Genomic DNA, 20,799 nt, shown 5'->3' on the forward strand with positions numbered 1-20,799 from the left:
GCAGGTGTTCGGACGTCTTTTCGTTTTATTATATTGACCATGAAAGTTACAAAACTTCAGGGCATTGAGCTTTACACGGTATGGTTGCTACCCCTGGTAGAGAGGGTAGCGGAGTGTTTTAAGGGAACTAGTTGTTCGCTTCTAGAAGTAAAGTCCGCTTAACAACATGTTACTAACTTATAAACATAAATATATAGTGACAAATCAGTGATTGTAATTAGAACTACAACAAATACAGAATATACAAATAAATCAGTGTTTAATACAGTCCACAGCTACAAGGGTTAAATTATAACCTAACAACCTGAGTGATCGAGGAAAAGTTTAATAAATTCTATAAATACGCAATAAAAATACAGCAGGTCTAGCGGTTTTGTAGATCTAATGGAAAAAGTAAAAAAAATGCCATTTGGCGATCAAAAATGATCATTAGACATATGCACATCGAATTATTAGATATTTTATAGAGATTTCAACAATAAATATAAATTTTGTTTGAAAAAAACAATGTTTATCCGTTAGACGGCGACGCGACGCTTACGCGCTTTGACATTCCGTCTCTATGCAGTTAAAGCAGTACGATTGTTTTCAAAAAAAATTCAGAATTTCCAAAATATGTCAAAATATAGAAAACATTTTTTTTTCAAAATAAAGTAATTTTTTGTCTTTATAGTTTCTCAACAATCTAATTTCTTCGAAATAAATTTTTTTCAAAAACGTTAATCGTTTCTAAAAAAATAATAATTTTTTACGGAAAGTTCCAGCAATTTGCCTTAAGGCACGATGTCATGCGCCCCAATAGTTTTTTTTTATCATTTCGTCATTGCAACAGGCGACGAGCCCCACAGGTTGAAAACCAAGGCCTCGGGGTTTTTCAGTATCAGAACCTGTTGCACATTTTCTAATTTTTAACTTCCTTTCTAATCGAAATTGAAAATTTTTCATTTCTCGACGTTTTGAAGGTTTCTGAACATTTTGGCACACCTAAAAAAAATGGTTGTGTGTGTGTGTGTGGTGTGTGTGTGTATGAATGGATATAATTTTTCGGTCACGGTTTTGGGTGCACGGATCAACCGATTTAAATGGTTCAATAAACATTCGATTCCTATTGATAGGGAGATGTGCTGATTAGTTTTTGGCAAAGGCAGGTCTAGCAGTTACGGAGATAAAGAGCAAAGAGTGCAGAAAATAGAAATCGAGTTTTGGAGAGAACAGAGCATCCGATTTGAATGATCTAAAAAACATTCAATTAGTAATGATTGGGAAAAGTGTTTTAGTTTTTGGCAAAGGCAGGCCCAGCCATTTCAAAAATACGGAGCTAAATGTGCAAAAAATGGCAGTTTTTGAGACAACTAAGCGTCCGATTTAAATGATTCAAAGAACTTTCTGCTTGTTCTAACAAAATATTTGATTTTGGAAAGAAAATGTTTGTTTCAACTTTTTTTTTCAATTTTTTTTGTATATCGAAAATATTCAGGTTTTATTTTTAATTCTGACTATAGTTCTAATATACTTTAAACAAATAATTTCAACTTTACAATTCAGTTTATATAATTCTTGTAAATATTAGACAATGTTACAATATTTATAATTATCTATTTGAAAACATTCAGTATTCCTCGAACATTTTGTTACGGTACGGGAACTTACAGCAATTTGCCTTAAGACACGATGCCATACACCCCACTAGTTTTTTATGAATTTTCCATGGTATAAATATCATCAATATTGAGCGAAAACCGAACACTTGCTTAATCTATACAAAGTGTATTGTATATGATTGCAGCCTATTACTCAAAACTTAAATTATTTTTAAAAATTAAAACAAATTTTTGCAGACCTTTGATATTTTAAATGATCGGAAAACCATGAAGTTCATCATCGCAAAAGTTCCATCAACAATTACATAATTAATTGTATGTAATTACAAATTACATAATTAATTGCAGACCATAAATTTTGTTTGAATTTAATTAATTATATATACAAAATAATGAATTTGGTTATTATACTTTGGCTATAAATTATATTCGAATTATGAATTGCAACGAATCAATATTTGATTATTATTTTAATGCGATTATAACTCTAATTTTTCAATGTATATGAATTAGTTGTAATATGTAATTTCATCTGTATATTGCTTATGATTTAGTAGAGCTAAATTACCTCAATTTTTTTTTCCATTTTCAATTCATTGAATAGGAATTCTAAGCAGTGCAATGTGGTAAATATCAAACACCAATATCGATTTTAAATCGATTATGATTTATATGCAAGAGAATTTATATTAAAACGACCGACCAAGGTTAATCAAAATAAATTATTTAGTTGGAACATAAACTGGAAATTCCAAAATGTTGATAATGCTCAAGGTCATATAAACAACGTCGTGATACTAATATGTAACTAAAGAATCGAATACTTTGCACTTCTTACAAATGCAGAATTTGGATTTATATAAATAACAGCTACAATTATTTTAATTTATTTTTCAAATAGTTATTTAAAAAAACTAATAATTATTAATTATCAATCGATTTGGACCCATCAGACACATTGACAGACTGATGTTCACACTAGTATTTTATTAAAGGTACAAATTGTAAACTAATGTACAAGAGCCCCGATAAATTCGATTTTTATAGTCACTTAAATTGATTCTAAGTATAATTAATAGATATTGTTTATTATTTGTACTATCGTAAAGAATTATTCTTGCTTCAATATCGATCTAAAAAAATATTACGTTAAACCATACGAAAGTCGTTTCCTGTTTATATTTATGGGATTTTTAAATTTTTATTATCATGTGGCCTATAATCCAAATACAAATGTAGTTTTATAAAGAAATATAAAAAGAATATAAAAATAATCTAGTTGTGAGCTAAATACGTATAATATAAAAATAACTAAATAGATATTAAATTCTACACTTTATAATGATAGTAGGAAGTCCTAATTTTTCGACTTAATTTAAATTCCAAAATATGTGTAATATGTTAGAAATTTTCTCAGAAAAAGTATTAAAAACATTTCACAATGATTCTAATGAAACTGAAAATTTCAAGTTAACATTAATAGTAAAGCTAACAATAGTGGGGCGCATGGCATCGTGCCTTAAGGTAAATTGCTTTACCGTACCAAAAATTATTTTCTAAAAAAAGATTAACACTTAAAATTAGATTTTTGAGAAACTATAAATTTGACAAAATTTTCCTTTTTTTGAAAAAAATTTTTTTTTTTTTAAAAATGTTTTCTTTATTTTGACATAATTTGGAAATTCTGAACTTTTTTTCAAATCGTACTGCTTTAACTGCATAGAGACGAAATGTCAAAGCGCGTAAGCGCCGCGTCGCCGTCTAACGGATAAACATTGGTAAGTAACCCATAGGTATGTAAACAAAATTTGTACTTATTGTTAAAATCTCTATAAAATATCTGATAATGTGATGTGCAAAAATGTCTAACGATCAATTTTGACCGCCAAATCGCATTTTTTTTAATTTTTTCACCAGATCTTGTCAATACAAGTAAAATGTTTTTTGAATTATTCGAATCCGATGCTCCGTTCTCTTAAAAACTGATGGGCACTTTTTGCCCCGTATCTTCGAATTGGCTAGACCTGCTTATGCCAAAAAATAATCAGCACGCCTCTTTATCAACAGCAATCGAATGTTTTTTGAATAATTGAAATCAATTAAACCGTGTTCCCGAAATCGTTGGCAAAAATTTGTATCCGCACACACACACACACATACATGGACTGTATCTGAAGAGTATAGTGGCAGCGATCACCAACATGTGACATTTAGTATTGGATCCGGTCCGACTCGACCAAGCAACTTTTGCAAACGAAGGTGGAATGCCAAGAAGCTTGACCAGGAAGCGTTGCGAGCAGCCCTCGAGCAAAACGCATCTACTCTCCAAGCTGATCCAAAACTAAGTACCCGCAGAGAAACGGAAGAAACGGTTCTTAAAACTATGAACGCTATTGTCACTTCATGTAACGCCTCTATGCCACGACCAAAAAATCAGCGTGTGCACAGTCCAGCATATTGGTGGTCATCAGAGATAGCAGAACTACGGAAAAGATGCCACGCATTACGTCGCCGCGCCACAAGAGCTGCAAAACGCTCCCCCTACCAAGATTTGTATACAAACGAGTACAAACAGGCAAAAAAAAGCCTAAATAAAGCCATAAAAGCAGCTAAAGCCGGATTGTGGAAGGAAATCTGCAATGACCTTGACAAGGATCTCTGGGGCAAAGCCTATCAAATCGTTACAAAACGACTTGGTAGAGCTTTACCAGAAGCACCGAAATCTCCTGCTCTGATGAATTCTATCGTAGCGGAACTATTCCCTAAACATCCGCCACGGAAAAGGAGACAATACGTGGAAAACAGTGAAACTACGCCCTTCACTGTCAAGGAACTCCAAGATGCGGCGAAAACCATAAAAACTGGCAAAGCACCTGGCCCTGATGGCATCCCAGCCTCAGTGATCAAGATTGTAGCCTTGGAATTTCCGTATATTCTTCTGAACGCCTACAATGCCTGTCTGGCGACCGGAACCTTTCCTACGGTCTGGAAGCGGCAAAGATTGGTCCTAATAGACAAAGGTAAGGGAACCCCTGTAACGCCATCGTCGTTTCGACCACTCTGCATGTTAGACATCGCCGGAAAACTGCTTGAGAAACTTATTCAATGCAGATTGCGCAACGACATTGAATGCGCCGGAGGTTTTGCTAAGAACCAACACGGATTTCAAAAAGGACGATCGACGATCGGCGCGATTAGGAAGGTAACGGAAACAGCAAGAGAAGCATGGCGTGGTAGTCTTAAAGCTCGTAAAGTGTGTCTCCTTCTCACATTCGACGTTAAAAACGCGTTTAACAGTGCGAATTGGGAGGATATTTTACACGCGCTAGAGCATAATTTTGACGTAAAGCCAGAAAATCTAGGATTAATAGACGACTACCTCGATGGGAGAACGTTGATAGTGGAAACGACGGAAGGTCATCAAGAACACGAGGTTACAGCTGGGGTACCTCAAGGCTCAATCTTAGGAGCCGATTTGTGGAACGCTGTCTACGACGAGCTCCTGGAGATTCCCTTGCCGAAGCAGGTGGAACTCACGGGCTTTGCGGACGACGTCGCAGCCACAATCGTAGTGGACAGCATTGAGGAGGCTGAACTACTCGTTCGAGAGACCGTCGACACCATAGGGACCTGGCTTGAGAAACACCACCTAAAACTCGCCAAACAAAAAACGGAGATGGTTGTCTTGACCCGACAAAAATGGTTCCCAAAACCATTCACCGTAGACGTGGGAGAGACAACTTTGACGTCGACAAGGGCCTTGCGCTACCTGGGAGTAATGATAGATGAGAAGCTATCCTTCCGTGAACATCTCGATAGTGCATGCATAAAAGCTAGCAAGACAGTATCCAACCTGTCAAGGATTATGGCTAACTGCATGGGACCACGAACCCGAAAGCGACGAGTCTTGCTTGAGGTAGTCCATTCTGTATTGCTATACGGAGCGGAAATATGGGCGGATATCCTCAAGCAAAAGACTTATCGGCGCAAAATATCGGCAGTGCAAAGACGAGGAGCTCTGAGAGTTACCTGTGCCTATCGCACGGTCTCAGAAGCAGCCGTACTGGTACTAGCAGGAGCCACACCGATTGACTTGCTAGCTTTCGAGAGAGTAAAACTCTACGACGCTAAATTAGGTGGCGAAAATTCCACAGAAACAAGGTCGAGAATTAAAAATGAAACGTTACAAGAGTGGCAAGATCGGTGGACGTCAGGAGAGACGGGCAGATGGACGGCGCGCCTGATCCCGAACATTAGCGCCTGGCTCTCTCGAAAACACGGCGACACAGATTTCTTTTTGACCCAGCTACTGACAGGACATGGACAGTTTAATGCGTATCTTTTTAAGATGGGCCTGCATAGCACGCCAATGTGCAAATACTGTCCAGAAAAAATCGACGACGCTGAGCACACGTTTTTTGAATGTGCTCGGTGGAAGGAATATCGCAACAACGCCGAGCACATTATAGGCACCAGGCTCACCCCCTCAAGTCTTGTGACCTATATGCTGAAACAAGAAGAAAACTGGTCAGCTGTAGCAGCTTATGCACAGCATCTTTTGAAGGCTAAAACCGGAGAAAGGGACCAGTAGTCGAAAACAGGCGTCGCAAGGCGCAGCACGGACTGGATTGATGTAATGCTAACGCGGTTCCAATCCAGTCCTCTCCGTACCATCTGCGGGGAGAGGGGAGAGGAGTGTTTTTTTTAGTGGGTAAAAATCTCCACACTGCCGTCCGTCGTTGTCTGCTGTAGGATGGACAGTGGAGTATCAACGATGGCGGTGTCTTATGAAGATTTTTTTTCGCACCTCTATAAAAAAAAAAAAAAAAAAAAAAAAAAAAACACACATACATCAATTTTTTCTAAGATAGGCCAAAATGTTCAGAAACCTCTGAAACGTAAAGATATATAAAAAATGTCATTTTCGATTTTTTGTAATTACTTTAACTTACTCTACGGGAAGTTAAAAAGTTTTTAACACTAATATTTGAAACTAAAGGGGAAAAGATGTTTAGTTTACGTGACCTTAATACAATTTTGAAGTATACGATATTTAAATATTTTATAAGATGTATTGTTATTTATGAGTTATATTCAACAGATTTGTTATGTAACCTCTATAAAAGCTTACATGTGGCTGGGGTAAAAGAATCAACTGAACATTTACACTGGCAAAGTTGTAAACAACAAAAAATAGATAACAAAAATGTAATTCAAGTTAAAAAAGCAATTTACAAAGAAAAGTTAATCAAATAGTTATTCCAACTCTCCTGAAGATTATTTCTGGTACAAAATACCAGATCAAGGTTATACGAGGTGTGTTCAAAAAGTACCCGGAATTACTAATAATTAAATTTCGTGGGTCTGGAGTGTCTGATTGTCAAAATTTTTTTTTTATTGTGTTGGTATACATGCCCCTAAAGTATGATGAAATTTTCAGCTATATTCACTGTTTACTTTGTCTGTGGTAGTCGCTAAGGTTCGACGTGTTTTTCTGAGCTCGGCGATTTTTACAATGGAAGAATTGAAAAGTCAAAGAATTTGTATTAAATTTTGCGTAAAAAATGAAATAAAGTGTTGCAAAGTGCAAAAATTCACCAGATATGGCTCCGTGTGACTTTTTCCTATTCCCAAAGTTGAAGAGACCCATGAAAGGACGGCGGTTTTCCTCGATTGAAGAAAATCGCTGAGAGTGCTCAAGGACATATCAAAAAGTGAATATCAAGGGTGCTTCGAAAATTGGAAAAAACGCTGGCATAAGTGTATTATATCTGGGGGGGACTACTTTGAAGGGGACCACATTAATGTAGACGAATAAATAAATATTTTTTTGAAAAAACGAAAATTCCGGGTACTTTTTGAACAGACCTCGTATACAGACAGTGCTATCTCTGTAAAAAACGTATTCATAAAATATATGTTAATTTTGCATTGATTGGGAACTGTAGCCATCATTCCGTTAAATTAAAAATAAGACATTGGACGTGTTTCTCACCTGACTGTCCCATTTTACCCCGCCTATGGAATAAAAAAAAACAGGTGATAAATTTTTAAAAATAGTAAAAAAGACATTTCTACAATGATGAATTGGTTGGGAGTTTTACTGAAGATAGTCAAAAAGTTGTTTGTTTGATATGTGTTATTTTTGGTGATATAATTTGTTGATATTTGCAAAAAATATTGTTCAAGGTCAAATTGCACCTTTGTCCTCCGCCCTACCCTATTCGACAATGCAAAAGAGCATTTTCGACTGATTATTCAAAAGAGACCGTAATATATATATATATATATATATATATATATATATATATATATATATTTATTCATTTATTATTTTACAGCAATCAGAACAGTACTTATATTCTATGAGCTGCATTGCTTATATATATATATATATATATATATATATATATATATATATATAACTAAAAAGAATAAACTAAATAAGAATAAATAAAAATAATAACATAAGAATAGTAACTAATAATAATAGTAATATATAATAATAGTAAATAATAAAATAATATAATAATACTGCAAAAAAAAATTAAATTAACTTAACTAACATATTTCGATGATTACTCTAAAAAATATAGAAATTGTTCCATTAAACAATTTGCTAGATTAGGATATTATCCATTGGTGATTTGCGCTTGAGCCTCCTGGAATGTGGCATCTCAAGCAGTTGTGCACGTAATATATATGCGTATGAATTTAAATTTTACATTTTATCATTTTGGTAGTTTTTATACTGGAGTAAATTTCCAATGTTTTATTTGTACTTTCGAAGGACGGAGTAAAGCCTATTATCAATAGCATTACTCTCTTTGTTTTCAATATTCATCAATCTGCTTGTCTAAGCTTTTTTCTCGGATGATTAATGCGCAACAATTTTTTTTTTATTTTCACGCAATGTTCATTATTACAGTAGAACTCGTTTTGAGATCCCCAAAGCCTGTTTTATAAAAATATTCTGCGTCGTGACAAATTAAATTTTCGTGATGAGCTTTATTTCATATTTAGATTGCCATGCAATTTCTGTAAATTAACATGGCTTAGCCTCATTAAAAACTAATTCCATGGAACGTAGAATAACAATGAAAAACTACCATCTATGCAATATTCAAATTAGAAATCTCCATAAAAATGGATTGTTTCAAATCATTTTTGAGACGAATGAAAATGGTCAGAAAAAATGTAGATTATAAAAACCCAGAACACAAAATTAATAACCATAACATAAAATTAACTTAATAATATGTATAATCTCTATATTGCATTCATATTTTCATGCACTTACGTTATTCACAACTAATTTCCTTCGGTTGAACACTGAATTACAATAAAATCCATCGTTTATTCAAAATTATATACAAGAGATTCAAGAAGAAAATGAGATTATATTTCAAGTTATTCTAAGTGGAAACCAAATTATGCAATTTATATACATAGTAATATCAATAGTAACAATATGAAACTCAACTTGTGAAAATTTGAATGAAACATTTTTTATATATTTATTACAGTAACAATTTCTAGAACATTCAGCACTTAAATGGTTTCTGTGACATGTTCTACAATAAAGTGGTTTATATCACTCTCAAATTAACAATTTCCAGAAGCTTTAGCATCTCAATAGTTTCTAAGGTATTCCATATGCAATTGATTTGATCTATTTTAAAATTTAATTTATTTGAAATATTTCAAAAAAAGCTTTTCTTTCTATAATTTTAACTGTAACAAATTGAAGAAGCTCTAGAACCTGAATAGTTTCTATAGTGTTTTCTTCAAGCAAGTGATTTATATCATACTAAAATAAACTTTATAAAATTTCACATGTACCTGTGAAACCCAATAAGACGGAATTTTGCGTTTTAGTTCCACTTTTTTTATAAATCTGATAACTAATACTAAACGTGATGACTTTCGAAAGTTTTTGAATATTCAAATACTTGTGTAATTATAAAAAATATCAATAATTCAATGCATTAAATACATATTTTATAAAAATAATTAAATCTAGTTGTGTATTGCATCGTGCCTTATGGCAAATTGCTGGAACTTCCCGTACCGTAACCAAATGTTCGGGGAATATTAAATGCTTTCATATAGATTATTATAAATACTGTAACATTGTTTGATATTTATAAGAATTGTATAATCTGAATTACAAAATTAAAATTATTTATTTAAAGTAAATAAGTGAGCTTTAGAATTTTAGCCAAAATTAAAATTAAAATCTGATTTATTTTCGATATACAAAAAAAACTAGTGGTGTGTGGCATCGTGCCTTAAGGCGAATTGCTGGAATTGTAACGAAATGTTCGAAGAATATTAAATGTTTTTAAATAGATTATTATAAATATTGTAACATTGTCTAATATTTATAAGAATTATATAAACTGAATTGCAAAGTTGAAATTATTTGTTTAAAGTATATTAGAACTTTAGTCGGAATTAAAATACAAACGATATACAAAAAAATTTAAAAAAAAAATGAAAAAAAAACTTTGAACATTTTTTTCCCAAAAGTAAATATTTTGTCAAAACAAGCAGAAAGATATTTGAATCATTCAAATCGGACGCTTAGTTCTCACAAAAACTGCCTATTTTTGCACATTTAGTTCTGTATCTTCGAAATGGTATTTAATCGGACTTGCCTTTGCCAGAAACTGATCACCTTTTTTCCCAATCATTACAAATTTAATGTTTCTTAGATCATTGTTTCTTAAATTGGATACTTCGTTCTTTCAAAAACTCTATTTGTATTTTCTGCACTCTTTGCTCCGTATCTCCGTAACGGCTGGACTTTTACTGGAACTAAATCTTTTATAACAAATACGTAATTTAAAATATATCTACTTTTTTAAAAAAAGAGTCTACGCATTTTATGTTTTTATAGTACTTTCGGATAGAAGATGTTTATGGAAATTATAAATTGAAAAAAAAAATTTTTATGTCAAGGGTAACAAAACACTTAGATATCTCATGTTTAAGAAATAATTTCTTCCTGTCATAACTTATTTTCAGAATGTAAAGTAAGTAATTCAATGTTGAAACAAAGTGGTTTAAAAAGTTTAAATTAGAATCACCACGACTCTTCGAGTCTTCTCATTATTACGTCAGATTAAATTCAGGTATTGCAACGAAAATACGGTTCAACCAACTCTGGTAATCAAAATGTAAAAGCTTTTTCAATCGGACGTCAATGTTTCAAAATTCCTTTTGACTTAAAAGTTAAAAAGATATGAGGAAGCAAAATGTCAACGAACAGACTTCAAAACATACCAGATCTTGGTATTATAAAATCGGGTATCAAATTAAAAAAAATTCTCATGGCAAATATGGCAGATCAACATCCTCGAAACGTAGAAATTTAAATAAAAAACTAAATAAATATTTTTGAGAAAAACAGCTTAACTTCACAAAAAGAAAACTATAATAACTATCAAGAAAAACTTCTATATATATATATATATATATATATATATATATATATATATTTATATATACGCCATATGATATACTCAAGGACTAAAAAAACAGACTTACAATACATTATTTTCATTTAAAGTGGTCCCGTTTAGACCCAATCATGTTACTTCCATTCAAGATGTGGAACTTTTACGATGCCTTTCCTGAAAATAACATCATTTCATCGCATTCAAGAATACGAAGAAAATTGGCAATTTGTTCCCATATGAAAACATCTATATACTCGTTATTTAGAACCCAGAGAAAATGTATAAAGTTATACTTCATTCGTTATGTTAAGTGAACAAATGCATTTTCACTTACAGATGATTGAAAAATTCCTAGTTTGTGAGCAAATTTATTTAAAAAACTAGCGGTGTATGGCATCGTGCCCAAAGGCAAATTCCTGGAACTTTCTGGACCAAAAATTGAATTTTTAAAAACGATTCATTTTTTTTAAAAACTTTGAAAAAATAAATTTTTGATAATTTCAAAATTTTTGAAATAGTGACTTTTTTGAAAAAAATATTTTTTTTTTATATTTTGAAATATTTTTGAAATTTTGTACTGTTTTTCAGAACAATCGCGCCGCTTTAGCTAGGGACAAAATATAAAGCGCGTAAGCGCTGCGTCGCAGTATAACGTATGAACAATATCACGAAACCCAAATGTAAGCAATTTTTTTTCTTATTGATATATCTTATATCTGATAATTTGATGTGCATATGTATAATGATCATTTTTGACCGCCAAACAGCTTTTTTTACTTTTTTTACTCGATCTCCGAAACCGCTAAACTTGCCTTGCCAAAAATTTAATCAGTTTTACATTTTGTAATACAAGTACATAATTTATAATTTAATTCAATATTTAATTTAATATTTAATTGTATATACAAGTTAATATTTGCCTCATATCTTCGAAACCGCATGGCTCCTTATCAATATAAACCGAATGTTTTTATAATCGGTTGAACCGTATTCCCAGACAAAAAATCATATCCAAATACACACACACGCATACATCCCTTGAAACCAAAAGATATACAAAAATGTTTATTTTCGATGTTTTGCGATTACTATAACATACCCTACGGGAAGTTAATAACAATTTGTATCATTAATTTTAGGTGAAATTTTATAACGTAAATTGCACGACTATATTTCTTACATTTTGTTTTGGTATTAAATGAAGAACATTATCTGAAAGCGATTAAATTATAATCGATACAAAATTACTTTACATAATGCTTGTCACTTGCTACGCTTCGAGGGTGAGCAATTTATACGTAGCACGTTTAGAAGCTTTATATTCGTATATTAATTAAATATATATAATAATAAATCCAGCATCTCTATATCTCCTCATTTGCAAAATCGGTTCATATTGTAGAATATAATTAGTTATATTTAACATAATTCATTTTATGGCTTTACCCACTGGCAAAAATTTAGTGTATGTTGTAATTTATGTTTTACAATACATTTTATAATAAAATTGACTATTATTAAATAATTTTAATTTTAATATGGCAAAATGCAATGAGAATTAATGTTAATTCAAACGCACCTCATTAGAATTCCTAGTAATACCAGTGAATTTAATAGCAGGTACTGATATTAAACAGATCCAATTACGCACTATATATAATTTCAATCATATATACAAATTTTAATGATATATTCTGATACTTGCAGTCAAATTTTGAAGTACCGTTTCCTCTTATTAAATAATTCTACAACCTAATCACATTCAGTTCTATTTGATTCATTATTGCTAGCTATCTGCTAATGAACCAATTCCATCGCTTCTTTGGTGAAATTATCTCATTAAATTATGAGATAAATATTAATGTAATTAATCCACAGTAATTATTAATAAATAGTTCTCATTAATAATGCCAAATGGCCGTATATGGATTGTATGTTGTATTTAGACCTGGATTTAGATACTTCATCCAAGTTGTTCTCATCGACTTCAGTCAGCCAGATGTTAAGAATTTTGAAATTAATATATGCATTCTCCAAGAATTGTACTTTCATAACGTTTTATTAATAAAATAGGTTGATTTACGCTGTATTTTTTCAAATTCATGCAGTACCGAATTCAAAATGTAATGTTTTTTTTTTTTTTTTATTTATTTATGGCTTTTAATCTTTCGATCATTTCGCCAGTTACATAGATATATACATTTACAATTCCAAATTTATAAATCAATCTTAATACTAGTTATATACTTATACATAGTTTTGTGTATGTTAACAATATTATAGGATATCAACACTTGTGAATTTATTGGGAACACGATTCCTTTGTCCTGTAACATTTTATACATGGTTTTCTTTTGTTTCACATATTTTTAACATTTACAAAAAATATGATCTATCATTTCTTGTTCTCTGCCACACTGGCACATGGGATTTTGTATTATTCCTATTTTTGCAAGATGGGATTTGCTTCTTGTGTGTCCGAATCTCAGCCTTGAAATATTAGAGATAATTTTCTGTCCTCTTTTACCTTTTAAATCACGTTTTTTGTGTTATCTTCATATTTGTTAGAGCGTATGTTGATCCCTTATAATTTAAAGATTTTGAAAAACTCTCCTTGCCAAGTTTTTAAACTCTGCTCTTTAACCAGATAATTTAATTCTATTGCTGGCAGCCTCGTGTATTCTTCTCCATTTTGACAAGCTTCTCTCGCCAGAAAATCAGCAGTTTCATTTCCTATGATATTCGCATGTGCTTTGATCCATATTAATGTCATAGAGTTTTCACTATAATTTATTGTTTTCATTGTATTTATTATTTCAAAAATTAATTTGCTTGATCTTCTATTTTGCTTTTGTAAAATGCTCGCCTTGCTGTCACTGAAGATTATACATTTTGGTATTTTCCTTTTTTTTTTTTTTTTTTTTTTCAATATTACTAATACAATTATACAACTAACTTATATTCAATACTATACAAAATGTTATTTTATAACAGTATTTTCTTTACCCCTTTCTGTTTGTGTAATTTCTGAATGTGTTGTTTTTTCATTACATAAAGAATCAATTTCCTTTTCTAAAGCTATCCATATTTTTTCTGTTTTTTCATTTGTTTTATGTCTTAGTCTTGTTTGTAACTTATTAAATATTTCTCTGCAGTATCGTTTTATCATCTTTTCTTTCTCTTCATTATTGCTATCTTTATCTTCCTGATTATTCGGAGTTTTCCATTCAGTATCGTCTTTGTTTATTTCCCTCCTTCTATCGTAGTATTCTTTTACATTTCTTCTTCTGTGTCTTTCTTCAATTTTTAATATCGTTTGATTATCACGTGGTATTTCGTTTTTCTCACTCCTGTCGTGTATTATGGGTTTTTGTGTTGTGTTATGATAATTATTTTTGTATCTATTTCGCTCCTGTGCGCTGGGTGGGTCTCCCGTTATTTTGTTGACATTACTATGATTTGTACTGCTTATGTTATTGTTGTTTTTATATGTCGATTTAGGTACCGTTGTTGTTGGTCTTATGATTTCTGGCTGTTGATATAGTTTTGTATATTTTTCTATCTGTACGTCAGGCAGATCGGAAAATTGATTTTGTTTTTAATTTCTACATCTGGTCTTATGACATCAGCATATGTTTTATTGTTTAATATCGCCTTGGCTTCCCTAAAACTTATATTATAGTCGGTCATTATATTTTTTACTTTGATGTGATATAAGTATTTACCACATTTTTTGTCTTTCGCCTGATGCTCTTCCTTGCATAATGCGCATGTCGGAGAAGATTCTTTGTTTTCACAATCCTTATACTTGTGTTCGCCTGAACAATGACTACACCTTGTTTTACCCTTACACTGATTAGTCACGTGGCCGTAATTTTGGCAATTAAAACATTGTGTAATGTTATTGTATTGTTCGACCCTGAATTTGACTGCATATATCGACACACGATCAGGTAATTGCTGTCCCCTGAAGGTTATTACACAAGTTTTTGTAGGCACTAATTTATTATTTTCTTTTTTATTTATTCTTTTTAAATCTGAAATTTCAACATCTGATTTTATATCTTCTCTTATCTCTTGATCTGTCATATCAGCGTCTATGCCGTGTATGACACCCTTCCTAATTAGTAAGAACGTGGGTATATATGCTCGCAATTTGTTTTTAACGAACACCTCGTCCTTAATAATATTATTTGCTATATTATAGTAATTAAATATAATTTTGATTCTGTTTTTCCTATGGATCTTATTTCAATTATATCATGTTTGTATTGTGGAAAATTTTTAAACATAAGCTTGCCTATTGCCATTTGGTGTACCACTCCATTGTTTATATTTTGGATTCCACGTAGATAATGAATGGTCCTATATCACTGTTTGAGTAGGTCAAATTTTTATATTTATTATTATATGAATTTTTGTTTATATCATTATTTTGGCTAATTTCTTTTATGGGTTCATTAATTTCTAAATTATCTTGATCTTCTAATTCTAAATCCATATTTTGTTGCTATCTGTTTCTGTACTAATATTTTCTTCTTCCATACTTTCATCCCAATTTGTTTCCGACTCTTCCGAGATATCTTCACTAGTCTTGATAGAAGTTTTAACATTTTCTAGTTTTTTAGAAGTATTTTTTAATCTTTCCGTCACTTTTTTAATTTTATCAGTTTTAACACTTTTAATTGATTTATTTAATAAATTAATACTAACACTATTTTTCCACTATGTAGTTTATTGCCTAAATCACTTAATTTTTTAGAATATTCACTTTTCTTGTTAATTAAACTATTATAGCATTGTTGTGTTGAATTTAAATCTTCATTATAATATGTTTTCATTGCATCAGCAATGCTTGTTCCTAAATTACTGATTCTATTGACATTGTACTGAGACGGTGATGACTCACCGTTCTCGCCGTACTCACCACTCTCCATATCTTATCGATGTGCACGCTTCGAATGCTCGAATTGAACTGTTAGACAAGTTCGTAACATTTTGAATGTAATGTTATGTTTCTGTAAATTGAATATATTTTTAACTTCCCGAAGGAGAAGTTTATATTTCCATAAAAAAAACAATTCGCTAATTTTATGTTTTCTCGACATTCAAGCCATTTGTTATTATATCCTTAATAATACGTAACTTTTACAAAAAGTTTTAAAACACTCTTTAGTGTTAATAATGAGTAAAATTTAATTCTACCTGATAAAGAATTGTTTAAGTGGTTATACTTATAGATGTATGATGAACCATTTTATATTGATAATGATTTGATATTACAATTCATATACTTAAATGTCTTAAAGGGATATTTTAGTGTAGATACATTGATTTTAGGCGATTCAAAAAAGCAATCAATGTTTGTACTATCATCTACAAGAGTACAGAAAAAAAATTAAAACAAAAAAGAGTGCGCGAAAAGTTCACACGCGATTGAAGAGAAACTTATTTGCTACTGTACAAGATGGCAATTAAGTAAAAATAAATACATCATAAAACAATTTTGAATAATGTATATCTGTAATACGGTAAAACTCGTGATGCACATATTTATTAGTGTCAACCATTATACACATTTATATAAAAATAAATTATAAAATTATATATTTATAATTTTATTAAAATATGTATAATATTTAAAAACAAGAATGTAATTAAAGCCATACTTCAAATATGACATGATCGGTTTGTTATTGTAATTAACATTTAGAAATAAACCTTCGTTATGGAAATGAAGTAATTGCTGATTAATAACTTCTATGATATTCGTTCACACAGTGGATTATGTTAAACGAGGCCTAAATAAATATTGTTTTTGTAACTTCACTCATCATGTAATAATTGTGTTTAAAAACCTTCATGGAATTAAAATTAATATACATGCAATGACTGATGGTATTTTTTTTACTTTCTCGCTGGCGATATAATCTCATTCTTTGAACAACTGTAATATCGTTTTGCGTAAAAATTTTTTTCATTTCAATAACTTTAAAAATTTATAAAAACGACGAATAATATAGAAATTATTTCAATAAACTTATGTTTCATACACGGCGCAAATGCCGCATTTGTTTTATTATTTTCATTATAATTATTTACGGGGGACAAGGTAAAATATTCTTCTGATTCAGGCATTTTTCATTTACTTCAGACATTTTTCATAACTTTAAAATGTTTATTTATCTACGCCGATTTTCTTGTTGATATCTGCACGCATACAACGTCAGATCTCTATTCACATACGCAACGACTAATCACAATCGACCCGTATAGAAATATCATCGAGAGCGAATGACGAATCTTTGGCACTCAACACTTATCTGCTGTAATGCACTTCCGTTGCATTTGTACGGATTTACACTACAAAAGTACACTAAAGAAGTTTTATTTCAAAAAAGTTAATAATTTTGGAAATTAACAATTAACGGTTGATGTGGATCCACATTAGGGAATGCAATACCGGTTTACCGGTATTCCGAATTACCGGTAAATCGCCCGATTTTTTGGCGGTATTTTTACCGATATTTACCCCAAAAATACCGTTTTTTTCGGTATTTTTACATAAGCGCTATTTGATGCATAATACACTAAAGTTTAAATTTCTCAGAACAAATTTATCGTTAAATTCCATAATCGCATCAACAGCTATATCTTCAAGTGATTCTATAGAATAAACAAATGTCAAATATTATCTCAACTCGTCATTGAATTGAATATTTATTGCTTTACTGAAGGCTTCATATCGTGGACAGATAGTAATTTTTTAAGTGACATATGCGCAAAATATTTTATATCATACAGATTACCCCTGCGTAATCTTTATTTTTTTCTAACTTTATACATAATAATTATGATAATTACTAAATATTTCTGCTTCTTATTACAATTATAAAATATTATTTTTCGAAAACGTTTCGAAGTTTGAAAATACTATAGAAGCATCACATTGATTTAAATAACAATACTCAACAATTATAGTAACTTATTATTTATCTCGACAAAGTATCCGATATTACATTAGTGTAGAAATATTTTTTCTTAAATATTGGAGATTATTCTGATTTAATACATCGGATACAGACAATACAGTTTATTATAATAATGTAATATGAATTTTAATGAGTTTTTTGTCTTTCTTACTCATAAGTTTGTTTTTGGTGAAAATTACTCAACATACTCGATAGTGTTAATGAATTAATTAAATTGGATGTAATTTTGTTAAATTATTATTAAAAAAAAAAATAAACTTATTGTTTTATTTTATTGTTTTTATTGTTAAGTTGAATATAGTTGTAGTTGTATATACATTTTTTTATATTTGTACTAGTAACTTTCGAAATGAAAAATTACCGAAATACCGGTATTGAAATTTTCCATCGGTATTGCATTCCCTAATCCACATCATAACCCTCGAGGGTCATAAAATGTTGACGTGAGAAAAAAGATTATTAATCTATAATAATGTGGCTTTATGAAATGTAATAGAATTGAGTTGAAAAACAAATTTTTGGCAAAATGTAAATGTTTGAAAAAAAAGTCATCTTATCTTTTTTTTCGAATTTCTCGATTTTTTTTTTAAGTAGTGAAGATGAAAATTTTGAGATTCGAGAGCCTATTATAGGTCTGAAAGAAGTTTATAGAGAAGATTCTCCGAAAGTTTCAATTAAACAGGTTCAGTAGAACTCGAATAATCTCGGGTATCGTATTGAAAGACTGTTTTGGAAAAAAATCTTTTTAAGTCTCGTAGAAAGAAAGGGACAGAAGGGAATTATCAAGATCAAACAGCTGTATTTCCAAAAATAATAAAATATTTAAAAATCTTTTCGTATACATATGGTAAACTTTATGTATTGCTAAATATGTTAAACATTAAAATATAGAACATTTCTAGAATTTCTAAAATACACACTTAAACAAAAATATGAACTTACCTGAGGTGTGCTCAGAATGAAGCTCAGCAGCCACGCAGCAATAAGCAGCCGTTGGCATCGACGCATTGTGCTCAACGACTGCATGGGATAGCGAACGGCCAGAAATCTATCTACCCCGATCAGCACCAGCACAAACGTGGACAAGTACAAGCTAAACACCTGCACAAATTTGTAAAGTTTGCAAGCTAAGTTCCCTGCATACCACTGAACCGTATAACTCCAGGCAGCTTCGCCAGCTATGCAAAATATAGTCACCAGTAAATCGGCTATGGAGAGATGTAGAATGAGCGTATAAACAGCGCTCCACGAGTGGCGAGCCAGACGCCTGGAACGCGACCGTCTGATGCTGAAAATCGTCGCAGCATTGCCGAATAATGATAGCAAAGCCATTCCTGTTAACACCCACACCCGAATCATACCGGAATGTGTGAGGGTTGGAGCATGTTCTAAACATAAAACACCATGTATAGTTTCATTGTATGTACCGTTGTACTGCAAAAGATCACAATCCTCCATCGTCATATTCCCCATCTTGACATCGAACGCTAGAGAGCTGGTGTAATTGTCCTCCATGGTGTACTAATTTATTTAGTTATTATCGAAAAACTTACACGACCAAAGTGTTTTTCCATTTATCATTTTATGAATATCTTGAACAGACTGTTTAGGCATTTCTCTATGCTATTTGATCCTTTCTGTTACATTTAACATTTAGATGTTTTGATAATGTTTACACTTAAACTACACATTAGCTCGTTTGCTACAACTACTTTCATATTCTAAACTTTTCATTAACTTCATATATTTACTATTATATCTTATCAAAGCATGGTTTCATTCAACAAATTTCTGAAGTTTTGCAGCAAAAACAATATTTTCTAAGATGTAACCATAAACAATTTTGCATATTTCCATATTCTTTGTACAACTGCGCATTTGCAAAGTCTTCATGTACACAGTTTTCACGATCAATGCATCTGCAAATATTAAAAACAAATATCAATACATATCTAATATATAACAAATAATATATTTTTTATATTCATCAACATATATCAATTTCAATAAAAATCATAATAAAATAACATAAGTACTAACTAGAATCCGCACACTGAGGGTTTCAAAAATTAAAATCTGTTTTTTTTTTAAGTTTGCTCATGTAATTGTTCAGATCTATAAATGTTATTCTAAATTTATATTTTTGTTATTGGTTATTTTCAAAATACGATGCCGTGTACTTACACACACGTCATATAAAATATCCAAAAGATTTTCAAAGATTTTGATATCTTTGAAAAAAAGGTCTCTAACACACAAAAGTTTCGTGATCTTTCAGAGTATCATATAAATTAACTAATGGAAAAGGATCAATTCAAATGATTTCATAGAATTTGCACTTGCAGATATATTTTCAGTTTCAATTAAAGAATAGCTAAATTTATTAAATCATGTAACACTTAACGAATTTAATTAGTTTTCGAAAAAAATGATCTAAAAGATAAGTTTTTTTTATTTCATATTTTTAAAGCTTATTGAGGTAATATATGTTTCTGATACGTTTTTTTTTAAATATCTTGTTTTATAGAATTATTTTATAACTTTGTTGACTAAATGAATAATCAAATGATTTTATATCCAAAATAAATTATTATTATTTAATATCTACATATATATTTTATAACGTGATATGCAAAAATAATTAAAGTGCGATTTTAACATAAGCTAAAAGGTTCGGGAAACGCTGTAACATACACATATTTAGAAAAACAAATATTAACATAGCCAATCACATGTTAAACT

General features: G+C 30.8%; 1 protein-coding gene across 1 annotated transcript in view; it reads right to left on the bottom strand.

The window, feature by feature from the left end:
• LOC113367364 (gonadotropin-releasing hormone II receptor-like) overlaps nucleotides 1-19,572 on the bottom strand; it is a 237,296-nt gene extending 217,724 nt beyond the window's left edge. The window contains exon 1 of the mRNA XM_026608975.1: nucleotides 19,000-19,572. Within this exon, the coding sequence (XP_026464760.1) occupies nucleotides 19,000-19,572 (573 nt within the window). The remainder of the gene's footprint in view (nucleotides 1-18,999) is intronic.
• Nucleotides 19,573-20,799: the final 1,227 nt, after the last annotated feature.

The sequence above is a fragment of the Ctenocephalides felis genome, unplaced genomic scaffold (genome assembly GCF_003426905.1).
Source record: "Ctenocephalides felis isolate EL2017-DRISC unplaced genomic scaffold, ASM342690v1 CF-g0.4_SCAFFOLD_01170, whole genome shotgun sequence".
Taxonomy (NCBI): domain Eukaryota; kingdom Metazoa; phylum Arthropoda; class Insecta; order Siphonaptera; family Pulicidae; genus Ctenocephalides; species Ctenocephalides felis.